The following is a 21,794-nucleotide window of genomic DNA, read 5'->3' on the forward strand; positions in this document are numbered from 1 at the left end:
CTAATGTTTTAAAGTTCTAGAAGGCAGTGACTCCTGCTTTCTCCAACATCCAAGTGCGTTTAAGCGCCTTTCTGGAAAACCAAGTTAGCGCTGTGCTTCATCCAAGAGTGCCTCCAATTTCATCTGCTGAGCATAAGGTTTGGAAAGGCGTGACTTACTCCCTTTTGCCTCTTGAAATGTGTAGCCAATGGGGCATCATACATTTTTTACACTTCTTTTGCTAGATGTGAGATCCAGGAGAAAAAGCATGGATGTTCCAGGGCTTTCTTGTTCTCCTGGGGTGGGAATCTGTGAGCGTGATGCGCTGATCCATCCATCGCTACATGCATTTCCTACCGCCCTACCCTTTCAACAGCAGAGAAAGAGTATTGATAGCAGTCTACCTTTCCCTTTTTATTTTTTAATAGCCAAAAGCCATTTACAAGAATGGGAATTACTTACATAAAATGGGGGCTGGGGGGAGTTCGTTATTTTTTTCCCCTGAAAGGTGGCATATCTCTCAGCAAAGAAAAAAAGGCATGTTGCACAAGGCTTGCTGGCAGTGATAGAAGCCAGCGCTGGTTTGCCCGTTGTCACAGCCAAAGCAAAATGCCACCTCTGCCTAGAAGCCAGAGTGCCACATTCCTCTTTTGTGTCCCTGAGATGCACTCATCATGGGGTCCTGGTCTTGTAGGTTTGGCCAGGAGGTCACCCAGGTTCCTTTGAAGGTCATTTTCCAACCCCAGGAGGTAGGAGTCGGGGGTAGGGGGCGTTGCTCATGACTCTCAAAATAGATTACTTGAGCCCCCAGATTTCATGTCAGAATAAGTCAGTAAATACGGAATTTGAGGCCTCGGGTAAACACAAGAGGTCCCCCAGCTGAGAGTAAAGTAGGGCTCTAGAAACACCCATGACCTAGTCATATTCCTGTCCCTAGCCCCTTAACAAACCCAGATGCAATGACATCAAGAGCTCCAGGATCCCAAGGCAGGAGGTGCCAAAAACACCTCCAAATAATCACAACCCCCCCCCCCAAAAAAGTTTCAGTGACATGTTCTCACTCCTAGAGGGGAAAACCTGTCCATGCCTGAAGCAGCTTGACCACGGCAAACCCGCTCCCTACGTGGAGTGAACTGCAGATCTCAAGAAAAAAATCCCTCCCCTCCCCCCCACTCCTCCTGCTCCCTTGGGGAGGGACAGAAGGTTCCTGAAACTGACAGTTTCGCCTCCGTGATCTTTAAAAGAGCAGAAGTTGGCTGTGAGGCTGCAGTGCTGCCTTGATTGGGGTAGTGTGGTCTCTGTTTGCGGCTGGGCTCCAAGGAGAGCCACAATTGGCTCTGATGAGGAAAGAGCCTAGGAACGAAAGATTGCAAAGAGGGCTTCTGAACGCCATGGCTGAGACTGTGTCGTTTCTTGCAAGGTGAAACTTGGCAGTTCTACCTTGCAAGTAAAAACCCAAATTAATTTTTTTTTTAAAGAAATTAAGTCAGAAACAAGGCTTCGGAAAAACTGTGAGTGTTAGGCATAAACTGATTTTGGATGATCTTTAGGTGAGAAAGGGTGGAGTTACCATCAGAAACATGTTTTTATTTATGCTTTTCAAATCTCCACTGGTGTGCGTGTGCGTGTGTGCGTGTGCGTGTTGGTTAACAGGAGAGTATGCAGCGTTTCAATTCTCTAACCACTTTTTTTTTTACATCTTTTCTGCGCACAGTTCATATACATGCCGTATAAATAAATACATAGGTCCATCCACACCTTTTCATTTTATTTGTAAATTGTTTGGTATAAGCGGCAATGCGTAATGAAACCTGGTGAAGTTTAAAAGATTAGATTTTTTTTTTTTGTACTGACACTTCATAACACTGTTCATATGTCTCCGAGTGAGATTTATGAATATATGAGCAGTACTGCAAAATTATACCGCACCAGAGACTCCGTGCACCACAGGGGTGGCAGTCTAAAGTGACACAGCTTCAAGCATTTTTCACAGACAAGAAGCAAAATTTAACCCCCTTAAGGGGAAGTATGATTTCAACAGCTTGAAATGAGCTCATTTGTAGATGGTTTTTTTTCCTCTCATCTTCCATAATTTTTTGGTGTTAAGATTAAAACAGATTGCACAGCCAACGTAAGGCCACATGAGCTGCCCAGAGTATAATTTGGCCCTTAAAGAGAAACCCTCCTTCATTGTCTTTATCCGAATGCCCCTCTAGAGTAAATGTAGGTAAACTTTGCCCTAAACTCCTAAGGCTCTCAGCCTGATTCCTAGAATTGTCCTAAGCAGACAGGGTCTGGATTTTTTCAAAAGGTAAGTAGCACGTGGCATCGATTGGTTCAGTGGAGAAGCCCCCATCGTCTTGGACACCCGAGACAATGGCGTTAGGACACAAACAGTGACTTAAATCTCAACTGAGTAACATGAACCAACAAAAAGGAGAATCAGGAGAGCAAACGGTGGTCTTTATGAATTGATTGTATATGAGGTGTGTATAGTGGAAGAGTTCTGTTTTCGATTCAAAGTCCAAACCGATCTCTTTTCGGCTGATCTGGTACCTCGTGATTTTTGCGTCAATTACTGTTCATGATCTCTGTGCTCTCAAATTCTCTTTAACCATTTTGTTTTCCTCTTGGAACAGAGCAGGGTGCTCGCACGTGGCCTGTTTCGTCTCTGTTCTTTAAATGCTCCGTGATGTGTTGGCTGGAGAACTTTTGTCTTTTTTTTCAGCAATGGTACAGCAGCTCCATGAACGTGATCTGTACCTGGCTGACGGACCGGATGGACTTACAGCTTCACATTTATCAGTTGAAAACACTAATTAGGATGGTAAAGGTAAAAGAAAACATAATGATTCTCCTTTGCAAACAGCTCACTGAAATACATTTCATTGGCAAGCTGCAGAACTTCCTTAACACAAAAAATATTAGTTTGTGTATAAAACAAGGTGATTCCTAAAACAGTATCTCAGGCAAGAAAAACCGGTGAAATCACTTTGGGATGCCTGGTTAATTTATTACTCAGACATCAAAGGGAAATTTAATAAAAAGGAATTTGATAGTTTATCCAGACTGGAAAAATACTTTATGTATTTGCCATGCAAATATACTGCAAGAGCCATCACGCCCTTTGCATTAAACTTTCAAAAGCTGGCTTTCGGGTACCACTGTGCTAATCGCATCCGTTACCAATTTCATTCATGGTTTAATTAAATAAAATTTTGCCACAATTAATTTCATAGAAATATTTACCTCCGGCTCTTTCTAAATATGTCCTGTGGTCATTATCTGGATGCAAATCAATATTGTTCTTTGTAGTTAACTGAAGTAGTTTCTCTTACAATGCGTGTATACAGTCAAATGTAAAGGATCACGAAGGTGAGGTAACATACCCTGAACGTAGCTTTTTTTCCCCCCTGTTCTTGTGTGTGTGCCTTGGACTAATGACAATTATTTCAGCGTGAAATCACAGTGGTTTACATGAAATAATAAGATCACAGAAGGGGGTAAATACATTTTTGATCATTTCAGTTTCCATTTGATGCTTCACCGTAGAGGGTTTTAAAACATTCGTATGCAAAAATCTCATTCAGAGCACAGTCTCTTTAAAAATATTTTAATGATAAAACGGAGATGAATTTCCATTTCTTAACAGGTTGCCGAAAGTCCCGCCCCCCCCCCCCCCGCCCCCGCTATTCCCCCCCCCCAACCCTGCCCCATTTCTTAGTTTCTTTCGGATTAGCGCCATTTTATTGAAGGTGCTCCTCTACCCCAGTGCTGACTTAAAACCAATTACTGTTCCGTTGAGTGTAATTAAGGAGAATTATTATCATATGCATTTGATCTCACAAAGAGTCCTCCCAGGGAAGGTTGCAGACAGCAGTGTACGGCAGCTCTTAAAAAAGAAATCTATGCACTTGGACTATGCACCCAGCCTAATTTTCATATATTTAAATTTCAGTTCTTTAAGGCAACCTCACTAACCATTGCCCGACCCCTTGCATTCCATTTTCTGGCTATAAATACTCTTAAGGGGAATTTTTTCTGTTTGACCCTTCCTGGGTAGACATGAAAAGAAGACATGCATTTTAGTGTGTTAGGATATCTTCCCATTACTGATTTTCAGATTTTTGTTGAGACTGTTAGAATTAGCAGTATTTTATTAAGAAAAAAATATAAGTCAGAGAGGAGGTTTCTTCTTAGCCTCTGCCAAAAACAACACAAACACGAACCACAGGCAAGGGACACAGAGACGTCCCTGCCGAAGGAACTCCTTCACTTTTGCCAAAAGTGGGCCCAGCTTAACTAGGGCCACAGCACAGAGGGATGAAGCAGAATTCACCACCTCTTCCCTAAGTACGTTACCCAGGGGCCTCCTTCTCCGAGGCAAACTTCCAGTGATAATTGCCTTTCTTTCCTGCCTCTGCATCACTTGGTTTATTCATCCATTCATTCATTATCCAGCAAGCATTTATTCATCCAACCTTGGACAAATATTAGTTGAGCCCCTACTTGTATACTACAAGATGGAGTATTTTTAAAAAAATGACTCTATGTGGTCCCTGCCCTTAGACATTCAGAGTCTGGCTGGGAAACTCACAGCTCTGGAGTTTGACTAGAGAGGGGAATATTAAGTGAGTTCTGCCTTTTTCCCATCATATTCTGGCAATCAATTCTAAGTGATTGAAAAGTACAGAAAAATCAAGTAAATCATCTGGATATCTGGTCTCCACCAGACCTAGCATTTTACTCAGCCTCCTACCCTTCCCCCTCCAGGTACAGACACAGTTCCGCTAGCTACCTAGCCTTGCAGCCTGGTCCATAGTTAGGATGACCTTTGAATTTAGTGTCGAAAACAGATGACTTTGAAGAAAGAAAGAAGCTGCTACACATAATCATACTGGGACCATAGATATAAACTGGCAAAGGGAACACGTGGTCATCCCATCCATAATCTTTTATTACTGGACTTCACTGAGCTGAACAGCATTCACTAGTTAACTCTGCAGTCATTACCACATGGGACCTTCAGGAGTGGTTGACATGGTGATTGACACTAGGACTGCATCAGATGGACTCCAAAAACCAGAAATCATAATGCAAGTGGCGTTGAAGTATGTTACCGTTCCTTCTTTTGACCCCTTAGCAAGTTTCCCATATCAAGAGGAGAAACAAACAGCAGAATCAGTAGCTGAAATGATATGCAGCGTGATGAGGAGAGTTGTAGTCAGAGAGGGACCTTTTTCAAAAAAATGTTTTGTGAAGTAGACAACGGGCAGATGCTTCTGGTCATGTTCCATTAACGCGAAGGGATTCCTAGAAAAACAGTCCCTGGGATACCTAAGGAAATCCAAGAGAAATCGCCTGAAGGAACAAAGAAAGAACTTGTGGTTCAGCAATACCAAACCATTGTTCTTGAAATAGAGCCAAATTTCTTCCCTGAGACCATGAAGTTGTGAACAGAATAGATACACTTCTTTCCTAAGGAGACGAGAAATGTCACATGCCCGCAACATACTGATGAGGCATTAACGCTCCATCTTCCCCCTAATTGTTGCTTCCCGTGATCGGTTTCGTATACCGACATGCATATGTCTGTCTTGTGAATGAGACAGAGGGATACGCAGTTACAAGCCTCACAAATACTAAGGACCAGACTGCAGCAGAAATCGTAAAATACCGTAACCATTTGATCCATTATTTATGTGTTATAGCCCCTCACACTGTCTATCATATGATATGATACAAACCTAAGAGAAAGTACCAGACCAAAAAAAAAAAGAACCAAAACAATTATGGAACATTTCCCTTTACAGAACTGAATAAACACAAGCTTATGTTCTTTGCTTTGTCTCATCTAATACAGTTTATCCTGTCACCATTTCTCATTTTCTGTCATTCAACAAATCTCAGTTTTCAGTACAAGTGAAATCTGAGCATGGTGGCTTTTCACGTGCTAGTGCATGAAGTGTGACACTTAGCTGAGGTCAGTGCTCTCACCCCCATGCTTGCCTTGTGCCCTGTCCCTCCCTTCATGGAGATGAGATCTCCCTCATCACTGCATCTTTTCCCTCCTTAGAAAACCTATAGAGATTTCCGACTGCAAGGAGTCCTGGACTCAACCTTAAACAGCAAGACCTACGAAACCATCCGGAACCGTCTCACTGTGGAGGAGGCCACAGCGTCCGTGAGCGAGGGCGGGGGTCTGCAGGGGATCAGCATGAAGGACAGCGATGAGGAAGACGAAGAGGACGATTAGAACGCTTGGGCCTCGAGTCCACTAGGCCAGAGTCTTGTAATCAATGCATGTCCTTAGTCTGTTAGTTAACCCCATTATGGAATTTTCTGTCAACTACCATGCCATGAGATGTGTACTGATGATACAACTGCCATTTTAGCTACGTGGTACCAAGATTAGCAAACGACCTTCGACTCTACGATTTCCTGAATCCATGTCTATCTGTTTACAAGCAATATGGAGCACCATTCTTTAAATACCATTTATGGAGAATACATAGCTCAGTTGCTAGGTGTACCCTGTTATCAGCAGAGTTCAGTGATCCTTCATCAGTGTGCTGTGTGCGCGTCGACGGTAAATGGATGTGAGGGCGAGTACGCCAGGTCCTTTCTTTGTTTCCCATATGTGGATGCCGGTTACTTAAAGGAGTACAATAAATGAATTTAACTAAGACACGTAGATCTGCTTTGTTTTTTGAAAAACAGAAGGCAAGTCTCCAATAACCAACTTTCCGTTCTTTCTGTTCCCCTAAAACTGAAAAATGAACCCTTGGTGTCCTTGTTAACCCATCCTTTCATTTATCCAGATAGTTACCCAAAAAAGGATGGCTACATACCAATGGATTGATCCTCCTAGTTGCCACGGCAAGGGCGATCCTATCATAACATCCAGCACAGTTCAGAGTGACTGTCTTCTATCAAAGTTCATCCTATTAAATGTTATGTTTTGCTTTTATGTTTCAATAACCGTGTATGTAAAAAAAAAAAAAAAAAAAAAGACCTGAATATTTAAATTATGACCCTAGACTATAAATGTGTTTATAATAAGACATGGATATTTCCTTCAGTAGATTGTAACCATAATTTAAATTATTTTGTTTCACACTGTTTTTTATATCTGTCATGTACATTGCATTTTGATCTGTAACTGCGTGACCCTGGGGTCCTCTGCAGAGCTCTTTCTTTCTGTGTAAAGTAGTAGACCATCTTGCTTTTGCCTTATATAAAGCCTACAGTTAGGAAAGTGTGGAAAACTGTGGCTTCTCAATAAATAACTGTTCACGTGTCCCAAGAATACTTTTGAGTCTTTTTTTTTTCCTCTGTCCCCTTTGAAAGCCAGAACTGAAACACGCAAAGCAGGAAGACGCGAGGAAAGAGGAGGGAAGGGGTCATTTTCATAGAGTGTTCTCGAAACTGTTGGAGTGGGTAGTTTTCAAACGCTTGTCTCCACGAGAAACAGCCTAAAATTCCATTAATTCAGACACCACTAATTCAGAATCTGTGGGCATTTGGACATGTTGGACTGATTACACTTGCATTATAGGATAAATAAGGGTTTGCTAAGCAAGAGAGTAGTGTAAACGAGAGAAATGTTTCTCCTGTACGAAGAGAAGGCCAACAAACTGTTTTTAAGCACCACTTTAACAGCAGTGTTTGCATTCAAACAAAGCGTGTGCCAATTATATATGATTCTTATATATTTGTTAAAGCATTTTACAAGATTCTCTAAGACATGGAGTACTCTTTTCGCTCCCCAGTCCTTGTCAGCCGTATACTCACCTAAGTTTAAAAGAAACCAAACATTTTGGTAGCCTTACCTGTTTTATTTGTGCCTGCCACTAAATCAAGCTGAGCTTTCCTTGGGGCTGACTGCAGTTTTAGAGAAATGACTACTTTTTCAATAGGACCAGGCAGAATTCTCACCAGTTGGTCTCGACAGATCAACCCCTCTAAATAGCATGTCTCTCTGTTTAATCCTTGAGGTCTGCAGGGACAGATCACCAGTACTTCCTGCCCTTAGTACTTCAAACAACTCCCATTTATTGAGCAACTATTTTATGCCAATAGTTGCCATTATTGGGCAACTATTTTATTATCAAATGTATTTATTTTATACATCCTGCATGTCTTACCGCATTCAAATCTCACAACAACTGTAAGAGGAGAGGACTGTTACTGTCTTCATTATAGACGAGAAAATTGAGATCAGAAAGCTTAAGGTAACTTGCCCTACGGTTACACAACTCCACTCAGAAACGTTAGAGATACTAGCATAGCACTGTTCAGATGAATGATGGGGATATAGCATCAGGTGCGAAAAATCTTTGATCACCTAACAGCACAAAGTTAAGTCAGTGTGGCAAAGGTAGAATTCTGTGAAATATATTTGTATTAATGGTATTTTGAGTTGCAAAACTAAAGCATATTTCTCTCAACAATTGAAAACAACTCAAAGACGCACAAGAGAGAGCATCGCCCAGTGCATGGGATTGGAAAAAGGAAGAAAATGCTCAGGAGCCTGGAGGAGTGAGTGAGATAAGTAACCAAGAGGCATAAAGAGAAACAAGTTAGACAAGACCTTAAACCAAGTTGTTGTTGTTTTTTTTTAAGTTTCCTTCAAAAGAAGAATTCATCACAGCCTAGCACTGAGGGTCCTGTTGGATAACATCCCCCAGCGGGACTGCCCTGGAGGGAGGGCTGTGGAGAAGGACATGACATCAGAAGAGCTCAGAGACAACAACAACAAAACTGACTAAGTTCAAGCCTCAGGTTATCATTGCCACAGACTCAAAGCAGAGCTCTAGCTCTGGGGACCTAGAGCTTTCTTTTTCATTCCTTTGCGATGTAATCTGAAGTTTTCTTTTCCTTTTTTTTTTTTTTTTTAATTAAAATACGATATACCTGCAAAAGAGTGCACACATCCTAAGCATACAGCTCGGTGATCTGTGAAAGTGGCCACCACACTCTTTGAATCGTCACCAGGTCAAGAACTAGAACACAATGAACACCCCAGATAGACCCATGCTGGTGCCCCTTCCCAGTCTCTCCCCCTCCTTAGGGGTAATGGTTATCCAAAGGTAACCACTCTCCTGGTTTCTAATTGCATCAGTTAAACTGAAACCTTCGTGCAATTAGACTCACAGTGCCTATTCTTTTATGCCTGGCTTCTTTTTGCTGTATGTCATGCTCTTGGCGTAGCTGTGGTTCATTTCTTCCCAATGCTCTATAGTATTCCAGCGTATGACTATACCACACTTTATTTATCCATGTTAACGTTTTGTTTTTAGTTTGGGGCTCATAGGAATCGTACTGCCATGAATTTCTTCGTATGTATCTTGTGGTGCAATTGCTGGGTCAGAGGGTAAAGATATGTTGCTCATTTTTAGGAAATACTGCCAGTTCTCCACAGAACAAGAACGAAGTGACACTCTTACCAGCAGAGGATCAAAGCCCCTGACAACAGTAGGTATTGGCCTTGACAGTACTAAGTATTGTCACTAATTTTGGTCATTCTGGTAAGTGGTGCAGTGCTTTTAATCGTAGTTCACTGATTACACAAATGGAGTTGATTGCCTTTCAACACATGTATTGGCAGTTTGGGTAGCTTCTCTTGTGAAGTGCATGTTTACGTTTTTTTCCCTTTTCTTAAAAGAGGAAAATTCTAGAGTTATTTGAAGACTGGTAGGGAAGAGGCCTTAGGAAAAAGCGCCAGATGGATGGTAAGAGATCGAGACGCAGAGGGAAACGTTAACCTGATGAAAAAGCATTCACTGTACTAACAATCAGTCCACAAAGAGTTGAGTCCATACTGGCTGGGGAGTGCTGGAAACACCCAGGCTCTCTCTCTAATCCATTCCCTCTCATTAGCCAGTGGGACCTTTCTGAAAGGTAACTGTGCCCTTGTCCATCCTCTAATTAAAAGAATTCAGTGGCTCCCCTCGCTCATAGAATGAAGCCCAAATTGGTTAAGGTGACGTACAAGGCCGTGTATGATCTGAGCCTCACCTACCCCTCCAGCCTCCTCTGCGAACCCTACACCTCTCTCTCTCTAGGTTACAGCTACCCCTGCCATCTTTCGCTTCCTGTGCACCGTGATGCTTCCCACCTGGGCCCCTCCCTCTGAGCACTTCAGCTCTTCCTTCACATCCCAGCTAATTAAATTTGACTTCCCCAGGGAAGCCCTTCCTAACCCTGCCCTCAGTCCAGCATCTATTTCCCTGGTATATATCCTCCTGACGCTCTCTACTTCTCTTTCATACTATTCATCACACTATTCATGGAGGGGTTATCTTCATCATTACATGTTTCATGTAGCTCCTCTCCACTTCAGGTGGATGTGATCTGTGCCTTAGTGTAGTCACTCAATGTATAATTAATGTAGTCACTCAATGTATAATTAATCCTTACTGTAGTCACTCAATGTATAATTAATAAATGAAGGCTGAAAGCACAAAAATGTTAAGTCATCGAATTACTGTTCTCTTAGAACCTTTCGTCTAGCCGTTATGACTCTTCAAAAGACTTATATAGACTAAATACTGTAAGATTCAGAGGAGGGTTCAGAGGAGGGATAAGGAAAGGAAGGCTTCCTGGAGGAGGGGGTCTTGAAGAGCCCATAGAGAAGACAGGAAAAGACATGGACCAAAGCAGAGGGAGGTGAGGGGATGTACCACTTGGTTGAAGCTGTTTTTTTCTCTGATGGATTCCCAGTGCCTGTAGTAAGCAGTCAACAAATACATGTTGACTTAAGACATCAATGAATATGCCCGGTGTGTTAGGGGAGCCTGGCTTCATGGAAAGATTTATGCAGGGGGTTGGGAGAGATTAAGGTGGGAAGGGTGGATTAAGGTTTCCAAAGAGGACATCTAGTTTCATTTAGTTTGGGCTTATTGTTCCGCATAACAAAGAGCTAACTAGGATTTTTATTTTTTCAAAATATTTAAAGAAATTTTTTAAGTTAAAAAAAAAATCAGAGCAGAATTCTATGAAACAAGAAGTTGAAGTCTCTCCCTTCCCCAACCCATTTCCCCAAAGTAGCCATTGCTAACAGATGGGCATATATTCTTCCAAATATGTTCAAATTATATATAAGTATATTGGATATATATTTATATATATAATACATATATCCAATATCCAGTTGGATATATTTATATTTTTACATATTTTTATATATATATATTTAAAAATATATTTTCACAAATGGGATTGAGCCTGAGCCTACTAAGGCACATCATATTTTTCACTTATCAGTGTAGGGCCATTTCCATGTCTGCACGTACAGATTTTCGGTATGACTTTTAATGCTTGTGCTGTATTTAAGGAGATTGTCTAATCAAAGAAGAAACAAGAGCAAAATAAGGTAAACGAAAAATCCAGGATCAAATGGAGGATGGATCAAAACATAATGGTGGAAATGAGCCATCTGTGGAAGTGACCCAAGAGTCTGTTTGAAATGTGTGACTCAAGAATTTCTGAAACACCCCAAATGCAACCCCAGTCTAACTGCACTGTATTCTAATGATTTTTTTATGTGTCTGTCTCTCTGCTAGACTGCCAACTTCTTGAGGTCAGGAACTATGCATCTCTTTGTGTGTGCCAGGTGGTGCCTGGAATATAGGCACTCAGTAAATGTTGGTTGAATTGAATGGGTGAACATCAGAGAGGCACACCTGAGGATGATCGTGACTAAGAAAGTATAAAGTAGGGGCTTCCCTGGTGGTCCAGTGGCTAAAACTCTGCACTCCCAATGCAGGGGGCCCGGGTTCGATCCCTGGTCAGGGAACTAGATCCCACATGCATGCCACAACTACAAGATCCCGCGTGCCGCAACAAAGATCCCGTGTGCCGCAACTAAGACCCGGCACAGCCAAATAAATAAGTAAAATATTTTTTAAAAAAGAAAGTATAAAGTAAATTTATTACAGTAGCCTCTCTCTATAAAGAAAGAATTACTAAAAAAGATGATGCATCTCAATAGCTTTAGGAAAACCATCCACCTCATCATTAACGTGACCTGAATTTCCGGTGCCGGCATGAATAGTCATGCTGTCATAAATTTGGGATCCTGTAAGAATTTTAGGAAGTCAACCAACCAGTAAGGGTTGTATCATTATTGTTTCAACATAAATTTTAAGAAGTTCATTTTATTTAAACTTTAAAATCCAAAATAAGTGTGTTCTTTGTGGCCAGTTTCCATCAGCACATGGTTAACAAATCTGAAATCACATTATGCACAATCTTGCAATTCTGGGTAAACAAATTTTTAAAAATCAATATTCATCTTTTATTCAAGGTTGTTTTCCTTCTTCATCTAAATACTAAAAGTATCATCTGTTTTCCTTCTTATGAATCTATGCATTTCAACCAAAGTCGTAAATCTGCCTTTGTTGTAACTAAGCAAAGGAGGAGAGGGTGCCGTCAGCCAGCAGAGTCCTCTCCCCTGACGGCCGTACGTTGAAGGTCAAAGAGAAACACTACACGACAAGTGATCACAGCCACCAGCTAACAGAGGAATAACAAGATCACAATTACTACAAATAAGAGGAATGCAAAGGCTGTAACAAAAAGCCAAGAGTACCCAGATAGCATTTTTTCTTATTTCCTAAGAATCTATGATGTGATGGCAAAAAGCAATTGTAAACACGGTTAAGTTGGCATATTTCCCTCCGTCCATCAGAAAGAAGTTGGCTTGTTTCCTGGGTAGTGAATACAATTGCAAAGAACAAACAAGGCTTTGCTTAAATCTCCAAGCAAGAAACATGTGATTGAAGATAGTACGGATTTTAGAGAAAGCGTTGGAAATTTTGGAACGCACTTAAGAGAAAACCAAAGGCAGCATGAGAAGACAAATACTGCCAGTATTTGGTGCAAAGAAAAGTACAGTTTAGGTGGAAGCTACGACCGGGTTTCAAACTCTAATGTCACTGTATGAATGTCACTATGTTATTGTCCTGAACTGGGCACCTCACTCGGTCTCCCCAGTCAACCCCTGGAACAGGGCTTTGAGCACAATAAATTCCTCCACAGTGTTCTTTAGTGCAATTACTTTCATTTTAAATAAAAACCACCCTTCAAAAAAAATCAAACATTAAGGTTATAGACTGAAAATTCCAGAGCATATGGAGAATATCAACATCGCAATGTATTTGGAAAGTTTGAACTCTTCAGAGGACGCTTTAATTAAACGACAGTCTCTAGTTTTGTGATCCTACAAGTTGAACTCCTACGAAATAATTTTTGGCAGGATGAAGAGATGTCTTTCTGTCCAAAACTTGGAATAGTTCTGATAAAATAATTCTGGAGAGATTAACCTAGACTAGTGATCTCCCAATCAAGGAAATGGGTTTCTTTCTACATTGAAAAGAAGTAGAACAATCTCTGATCCATTTCTTATCCAACTTCTAGTCAAATCAATTCTTATGTTTCATTGATTCTAAGATAAAACTTTTTTTTTTCATTTTTAACGTCTCTGAAATTGGAATTCATCCTTCACTGTAAAAAAAAAAAAATCACATTGCATCCACTCTCTGCCACCACCCCACCTCTGTAACAACACTGCTGTACACACAGTATTAATATTTCTTCGGAGAATGCAAGGAAAAGGAGGTATCTGTCCCAGGGAAGAGCCTCCCACACAGTGAACTGAGGGCAAGGGCAGAGCTAGGAACTGACTCAGGAGTGGATGAGAAACAAGTGTCCATTTGCCCCCAGGAGGTAAGAAAAAGATGGTTCTTGAGATGGGGAGGGACTCAGACCCTGTTATTACAAAGGATGGGGGCTCAAACCACTCAATTTAATGTTGAAGTAAAGGTGAAAGGGGCTGCAGGATCTGTAGGCCATGGGTGGCAGGAATAGCACGAAGGAGTAGCAGGTGGAGATCAAGAGCACAGGTTCAGGTTCTGGAGTCAGGCTGACCTTGGTTCTGATTTCAGTCGGTGGTAATACCCACCATGTGACCTCAGGCAAATTACTTAATTTCCCTAGGCCTCAGTTTTCTCATCTGTAAAATAGAAATAACCAGAATAATACCCTAAGCATGACCTATTGTTACAAGCTCATTAAAAGAAGGACCCCCAAAAAATAAAATAAAATAAAAAATAAATAAAGAAGGACCCAAAGGCACAGCAGCATTAGCAAACCTTCACTACAGCTGCGGGTTAGACCAGGGGCATCCAGGGACAGGGAAGTTGCCCAGCAGCAGCAGCAGTCCCAGCAGAGCTGTCCCTGGGGCTCTTCTGGCTGTGCCTCACCTCACTTGTCCCTTGGTTCCTGACTGAACCTGTCTCCCCAGCCTTCAGTGGATTCTGTGAGCTACTCCATAAACTCCTTTTCTGCCGTCAGTTTCTGTTGCTGGCGACCAAGAGCTCTGAATGATATAGGAGGGATTCTGGGAAAGGGGACATATTTTTCAGTACATACTGTTTTATGTTTGATTCTTTTAACCATGTGCATTTATTACTTTTTCAAATTAAAAATATTTTAGAGGAGTGTAGTTTAAATAAATCTACTGTTTACAGTGTCTCAACAGAGCATCATCTGGACAAGAAAAATGTGGAATTGAAGTATAGTACTAATAGCAGGTGCAGGATGGAAGGTTAAGTATTACCCTCTAACCTTTGCTCATGTCCTCTTACAGGGGAGAGAGTCTGAACCTGGAGTGTTAGGCTAGAATTCAAGAGGTCCATGAACTTGAATAAGACAAAAAAAAAAAAAAAGGAGGCAGCAAACCACAGTAGCACTTGCACTGTCTGTGACTTTGTCACCAAGATAAATCACAGATATTTTCATATCACATTACAATTGTTGCAATATCTCAAAATATCATTTACACTCATCAGTACTTCTAAATTTCCTTAGGGTTACACCTGCCACCAGATCTTATTTAATGCATTGGAAAGGAAGCTTATATGTCACTGTGCCACACATTTATTTTCTAAAGTTTTTGATAACCGTATATCAATGCAGTTGGTCTCCTTTGGAATTGTACCTATTTTATGCATTTTAAAGCATTATGCTGAGAAGGCGTCCCTAGTCTTACCAGAGTGTCAAAGGGGTCTATGGTTTCATTACTGTACACATACACTCACACATAAACACACACACTCACACACAGAAAAGTTGAAAATTTCTGCCAAAGCTCTTCATCTTTTGCTTCCCCATCCCACGCCTTGCTTTATCTATTGTCTCTCTTCCTAATTTCCTTACCTATAAAATGGGGACCATGTCTTTTTCTTTTTTATACAAACCTTGTAAGCTGTAGAGTTTTAATATCTTGAAAGAAAGTCAAACCATCAAACTGGCCAAAACAATTTGACAAATGAAACTTTACTGTTTGAGGATATCAGTAGGTCGTATTTTTGTATTTCTAGATAGGATGAGTTAATGGTTAAGAACAATGGGTGTGGGATCCCATGCTGGCTTGCTCTGAGCGTTGGCTCTGCCACTCATCTAAACATGTGGCCTTAGGCTAATCACCGATACACACCGAGTCTCATTTACTTCATCTGAAGATGAGGATAACAAGTCCACTTGCTTTATAGGGTCACACTATTTATGCAATAGTAACAGAAACTGGTAATAATTAGTAAGCTCACAGGACCTGGCACACAGTAAGAAACCAGAGTAAGCAGCTGCCTCTAGGGAAAGAGACCAGAGAGTTAGGTGGAAGGGAGACTTGATTTTCATTGCGAACTCCATTACGTTGCTTGAACTCAGTAAGCATTAGGAATTATGTTAATTGCGTCCCAAAATTCACTGAGTCTGGAGACACAAAACTCTGATCTACTAATAACCTCCTAGGTGATCAATATTAATTTATTTACTCTTTTATGTGCCCTAGGTGGAAACTTAATCTAGTCTGCAAAAAAATTGAGGGAGAATTCTTCCTATACTTGACTATATTAAATAAGCATGTGCTCCAATTTGATTTAACGAGAGGGGTGGAGACTTCCTTGCTACGGCTCTTCTTTTGTTCTGCAAGCAAGCAAGCACTTATAGAATGTTAAGGTTCTCCTGTACAGAACTTTGTACCACCTCCACTTCCACCCCCAGGGGACCTATGGAGGTGTGGGTGGGAGGGGGCAGGAGCTCTAAAGGAAATCCTTATTCTGGAATTAAAATAAATATCTTCTCAATATCCAAGGAGAAGTCTGGGAAGCCTTCCTTCTCTTCAGTTAACAACTAGGTACCTTTTAAAATATTAGTCAGAAAGTGAGAGAGTGGCATGGACATATATATACACTACCAAATGTAAAATAGGTAGCTAGTGAGAAGCAGCCACGTAGCACAGGAGATCAGCTCGGTGCTCTGTGACCACCTAGAGGGGTGGGATAGGGAGGGTGGGAGGGAGGGAGATGCAAGAGGGAAGAGATATGGGGATATATGTATATGTATAGCTGATTCTTATACAGCAGAAACTAACAAACCATTGTAAAGCAATTATACTCCAATAAAGATGTTAAAAAAAAACTTGCTAAAAAAATAATAATAAAATATTAGTCAGGAGAATAAAAGCACCAATGTACATTCCAGAACCATAGAGGATGAAAAGTGAGTCAGCCTTTGAACTACGGTCGGTAACTCAGAAACTTGATCTGTGCGGAGCATCCTTACAGAACAGTGGAGAAAATGTCTGTGTTTTTAAAACCAGCATGAGGTCTATCCTGTCCTTAGACGCTAACCACACGTGGGGAAAAAAAATACATATAGTGCAAAATGCAGGGCTGCAAGCTGAGTTCAAGGGTGTACAGGGCAGAAACATAAGGAGAAGAACATAGTTCTTTCAGGCGTTCGATTCACCCAACAAACCAGGTGTGCTTGCTGTCCAGGTGGCGAGTGTAAGTGACAGCAGTGACCAAAACCGAACGAGAGATGCCGCTGCCCTACAGGAGTACACAGACCACGGGACTTAGACAGCAAAGATTTGCTCTCAAAGGAATGTTCAAGAAGGAGTGGCAGTAAGAAGGACAGCATCTAAAGACGTGAGTTTTCAAAATTGCCAAAACCGTAGCGATGCTGTCAGCAAAATGCAGACTATGAAAAGAAAATTCTATAGAACAAAAAAAAAATTTTTTGATTTTTTTCAAGAAATAAATTGCAAGGGGAAAAAAAGAAATGGAGAGAAATCTATAAATTAAAGGAGACTTAAAGGCATAACAGCCAATCATAATGTAAGGACCTTATTTGAATCATAATATAAACCAAAGATTACTTAAAATTCTGACATTTCAGAAATTGGAAATTGGAATGCTGGGTATTTGATGATATAAAGAAATTATTGTTAATATTTTAGGTGATGGTAGTGAAGTTATTTAGGGATGACAAAATAGTATGTCTAAAAAAAAATAATAGTATGTCTAGGACTTGCTTTAGACTATAATATGAGGGGGTGAGTACGTGGGGAGGTACCTGAATCAGAATTGGCCATGGATTGGTCTTATTGAGGCTAAGTATATGGGTTCCTTATTTTATTCTGTACTTTTTCTGTGTATGTTGAAAACTTCTCATATTAAGACTTGGTTATTTTTTAATCATTAGGAAAGATTCAGTAGAAATCAGAGAGGTAATGAAAAACATGCTGTTCTCTGGTTCCAGAGAAGATGCTGAAGATCAACATGAAAGTCTAGCTCTTGGGAGTAAATACTCCTCCTTGCATCCTCTCTCCTGTTTGTGTGGCATGGGCAAGACCGCTCTGCTCATTTCTAGTGCTTCCTTTGCCTGGAGATTCTGGTTCTTTTTCTCTGCATGCTGAGAGGTGTGAACTAGTTCAGCTGCCTTTGGGAGGGAGGGAGACCACATTAGCCTCCTTACCTCAAGGCTCCCACTCTTGGGGCTGGACCTTCAGCTACAGGTCAGCACCCACATGCAGAACCTAGGGGGAGCTGGCCTGGGAAGGGACAGAAGGTCTAGAAGATGTAGAGGGGCAGCAGCTCACTTTCTGACTGGTGGCTTCTGAAGAGCAAGGTCGTGAGGGGGCTTCTTATGAAATGCTTAAAACCTAAAGCAAACTGGAACCATTTGGATGCCCCAAAATATGTGATACCGGCCCCCCTTTTTCTGGATGGTTCTTTCTCTGGGACATCCTTTCGCGTATTTCTTCCTCTCTTCTGTCACCCCAGCCTGTACCAGCATTTCTACGTTCCAAGTTCTCTATAATTTGGCACCTGAGTCTGCCCTAGGCAAGAACATATAGGCAGAAATAGCAATGAGATACGTTTGGGATCTATTAAATTGGTAGGGATTTTTAAAATGACAATGCCCAGTGTTAGGGAAGGCACTGGGAAAGAGGCATTGTACCCCCTGTTGGAAGGGCAATTTGCCACTTGGTATCTAAAGCTTTAAAAATGTGCATATCTTTTGTCACAGTAATTCTACTTCTGGGAATTTGTCCTACAGGAATTAGCTATGCACAAAATTAACGTGTGAGAATGTTCCTGATGGAACTATTGCAAAAAAAAAAAAAAAAAATTGTGACCGGCCTAAATATCCAACCACAAAGGACTGTTTAACTCGTGTTAAAGCCAGAGAGTGGAGTACTACAGAGACATTAAAATTGTGTCTTAGTTGCATATTCAAAACACGGGGTAATAGTCATACTATATTAAATGGAAAAGCAGATTATAAAACAGTATATATTATATGATGTCAACCGTGTAAATGCAGAGAAAGGACATATGCCAAAGCATTGTCTGTGATTTCTGAGTAATAGGATTGTGTACAATTTTAATATGCTCCTTAGTAATTCTCTGATTTTCCCAACATTTTTCTACTGCTTTTTAAATCAGAAAAAAAAACAACAACCCACCTCGCTTCATTTACACAAAGAAGCAAAACAAGTACAGAGCAGAATAAGAAAGCTCGTTGCTCTCTTCTCTCATCTTTCCACCAGTCAGACTGAAGGACCGTAGTTATGAATAACAAGAGTTATTGTAATAACTATAGCAAATGTTCATTGAGGGCTTTCCTGTGGACAGTCACGGGTACTGAGCTCTCTCTGTGCCTTTTCTCATTTGGTCCTCAGCACCCTGGGACCAAGTAAGTGTTCATCTCCTGCCCAAGGTAGGCAGTTGGGGCTTGCAGAGATGTTTAACAACCTGCCTGTGGGCCCATAGCTCACAGGTGAGCCAGGCTTCTGACTTGATATGATTCCAGAACCTTCTCTGATTCAAAGATACTCAGCCCTACAAAGCCCAGAAGGGAGTTTCATGCTGTGTCTTAATATCCTAAGGAATGCCATGCTCCATCCAGACCACAATTCTGTCTCTAGAAAAAAGCACCAGACAATGAATTGCTAAAGGAGCAGTCTACCCACCCATCATGGAAACGCCTCTAGAAACCTGGTATTTATGAATTCACCCTGTGGCCTCTGTTAGAGTGAGAAGTTTTTAAATTTTTTAACTTCACCGTCAGGGAGTTCTTTGGGTATGGTTTTTGTTTGCTTTTTTACTTTTTCCCTCTCACTCTGCCCTCTTTCAGAGTCTTGGACCATCCTAGCCACGCCCATTGTCCTTTATCCATTTCTGGGCCCATAGCCTAGTTTACAGAAGGTACTGATGCATGCCTATTGGCTGAATGAAGGAATGTAAGTGGCATGAGGGAAGGGATTGTGTCTATCTTGGTAGGCACTATATCCCTGGCATCTAGATTGTAGGCCCAGTACAGAAAATCTCAAGATAGGTGTACTGGCTAACTAATGAATGAATTACATCACCTTGGGTCTTATCTTGTCTCACTCTTTCAGAAGTGTTCACCTTTCTTTTTAGTGTTCACTCTTTCTTTTTATCTTTTTAGTCTGTGTAAATTACAGCACCAGCCCTCAGTCCTCGCTCCCACCTTAACTGCTTTAGCTGTAGGTTCTTTAGATCTTTGTTTTTTTAATTTTAAAAAATTTCTTATTTTTTAAAAATTTTTATTGGAGTATAGTTGATTTACAATGTTGTGTTAGTTTCAGGTGTACAGTAAAGTGAATCAATTATACATATACATAAATCCACTCTTTTTTTTAGATGATTTTCCCATATAGGCCATTAAAGCGTATTGAGTAGAGTTCCCTAGAGATTGTCATACTGAGTGAAGTAAGTCAGACAGAGAAAGACAAATATCATGTGATATCACTTATATGTGGAATCTAAAAAAAAAGGGTACAAATGAACTTATTTACAAAACAGAAGTAGAGTCACAGATGTAGAAAACAAACTTATGGTTACCAGGGGGTAATGGGGCGGGAGGAGGGATGAACTGGGAGATTGGGATTGACATATATACACTACTATATATAAAATAGATAACTAATAAGGACCTACTGTAGAGCATGGGGAACTCTACTTGATATCTTTCTTAAAGTGCTGAGATCAGATTTGCAACCATTGCCACCACCAGAATTCATATTTGCTTTGCACAAAGGGATTGTCAAGTATTTGATTTCTGGGTCCCAAGGCTTTTTCCTGCTAAAATAAACTTCCCCATCCTCTCCCAAAGCAGAACTCTTAGTTCTGCTAACTGGGTCACTTGCCAGGGAGCCAAGATTCTTTTTTCCCCTGGTGTCGTCTAGGGCCAAGACCCAGTGAGTTAAGCTCTAAGGACTTGCCAAGGCTTTCTATTAATGCCAGTTCGTACAAACATCCCATACCCCACCCTCCTACCTTCAACCTGATCTCCATCTCCCAGCACAAGCGGCCAGATTGGGTCTCTGGAAAGTGTGAGGCAGTTCCTGGCCAGAGGTTCTTTACCTGCTTCACCTGCAGCAAAGGGTACAGGTCCAAGTTCAATGCTGCCACCCCTGTACTGAGGTCTTGGGTGAGAAGAATGCTTCAGATGTGCTCCCCTGATTAAGCGTTCTTGAGCCCGTTGCAGGTTCCCTGAAGTTGTATCCACTGCCCAGGCTCCAAAGACAATTGTGTTAAACGTCTGGATGCAGCTTGTTTTTAAGTCTGTGTAAGAGGCCAATAATTGATGTGGTTGTCTGGTCCAGAGGAAGAAATTCAAGGTGCATTACTCAAGAGGCAGGTAAGGAGTAGTATCTCTTTGGGAAACTGGGGGAGGGGGGCAAGTCAGACAAATTCAGGCTGATTATTCACTTATTTAACAGATATAGAGGTAGTATAATAGATATTAAAATGTGAACAAATAAGTGCATTTAACAGATACATAGAAGCATAACAAACATAGAGAAAATATTCAAATAAGCGTGAACAGCTCAAAAAATATTCACAAACCAGAACCCAGATCAGAAAACAAACCCTTACCAGCACCCCAGAAGCCTTGAGTGCCCAAATGTTGCCTACTTTGAACTTTAAATGAAATCATGCAGTGTGTAGTCTTTTGGATCCGGCTCCTTTGGTCAGTGTTATGTTTGTGAAACTCATCGATGCTGTTTAGTATAGCAGTGGTTTGTTGACCCTTATTGATGTATATAGTATTTCATTTTGTGAACAGACCACTCAATTTATTTATGGATTCTGCACTTGATGGTTATTCAGAAAATTTCCAGTGTAGGACTATTACAAATCATGCTGCTGTGAGCATTCTAGTGCCTCTCTTTTGGTGAGCTCAAGTACACATTTCTGTTGGGTATATACTTAGGAGTGGAATTGCTGGGTTGTTAGGAATGCAAACATTCAACTTTAGTTGATACAGCCAATCAGTTTTCCAAAGTGTCCCAATTTACACTCCACCAGCCAATTCAGGCTAATTGTTTAGCTGGATTTTTTTTTGCATGGTCTTAGGAATATGGGTTCTGAAAACAATCTCTTGCCAGTTATGTGACCTTGGACATGTTATCTGTATAGTGGGCCCATTGA

At 41.0% G+C, this 21,794-nt stretch overlaps 1 protein-coding gene across 16 annotated transcripts in view; it reads left to right on the top strand.

The window, feature by feature from the left end:
• The window catches only part of CADPS (calcium dependent secretion activator), a 479,657-nt gene extending 472,616 nt beyond the window's left edge, over positions 1-7,041 (top strand). For all 16 annotated transcript variants that reach the window (XM_060163968.1, XM_060163967.1, XM_060163973.1 and 13 more), the window contains 2 exons: positions 2,708-2,812; positions 6,056-7,041. In XM_060163968.1, coding sequence (XP_060019951.1) covers positions 2,708-2,812; positions 6,056-6,235 — 285 coding nt within the window. In that variant the 3' untranslated portion in view covers positions 6,236-7,041. The remainder of the gene's footprint in view (positions 1-2,707; positions 2,813-6,055) is intronic.
• Positions 7,042-21,794: the final 14,753 nt, after the last annotated feature.

This window comes from Lagenorhynchus albirostris, chromosome 10, assembly GCF_949774975.1.
Source record: "Lagenorhynchus albirostris chromosome 10, mLagAlb1.1, whole genome shotgun sequence".
Taxonomy (NCBI): Eukaryota; Metazoa; Chordata; class Mammalia; order Artiodactyla; family Delphinidae; genus Lagenorhynchus; species Lagenorhynchus albirostris.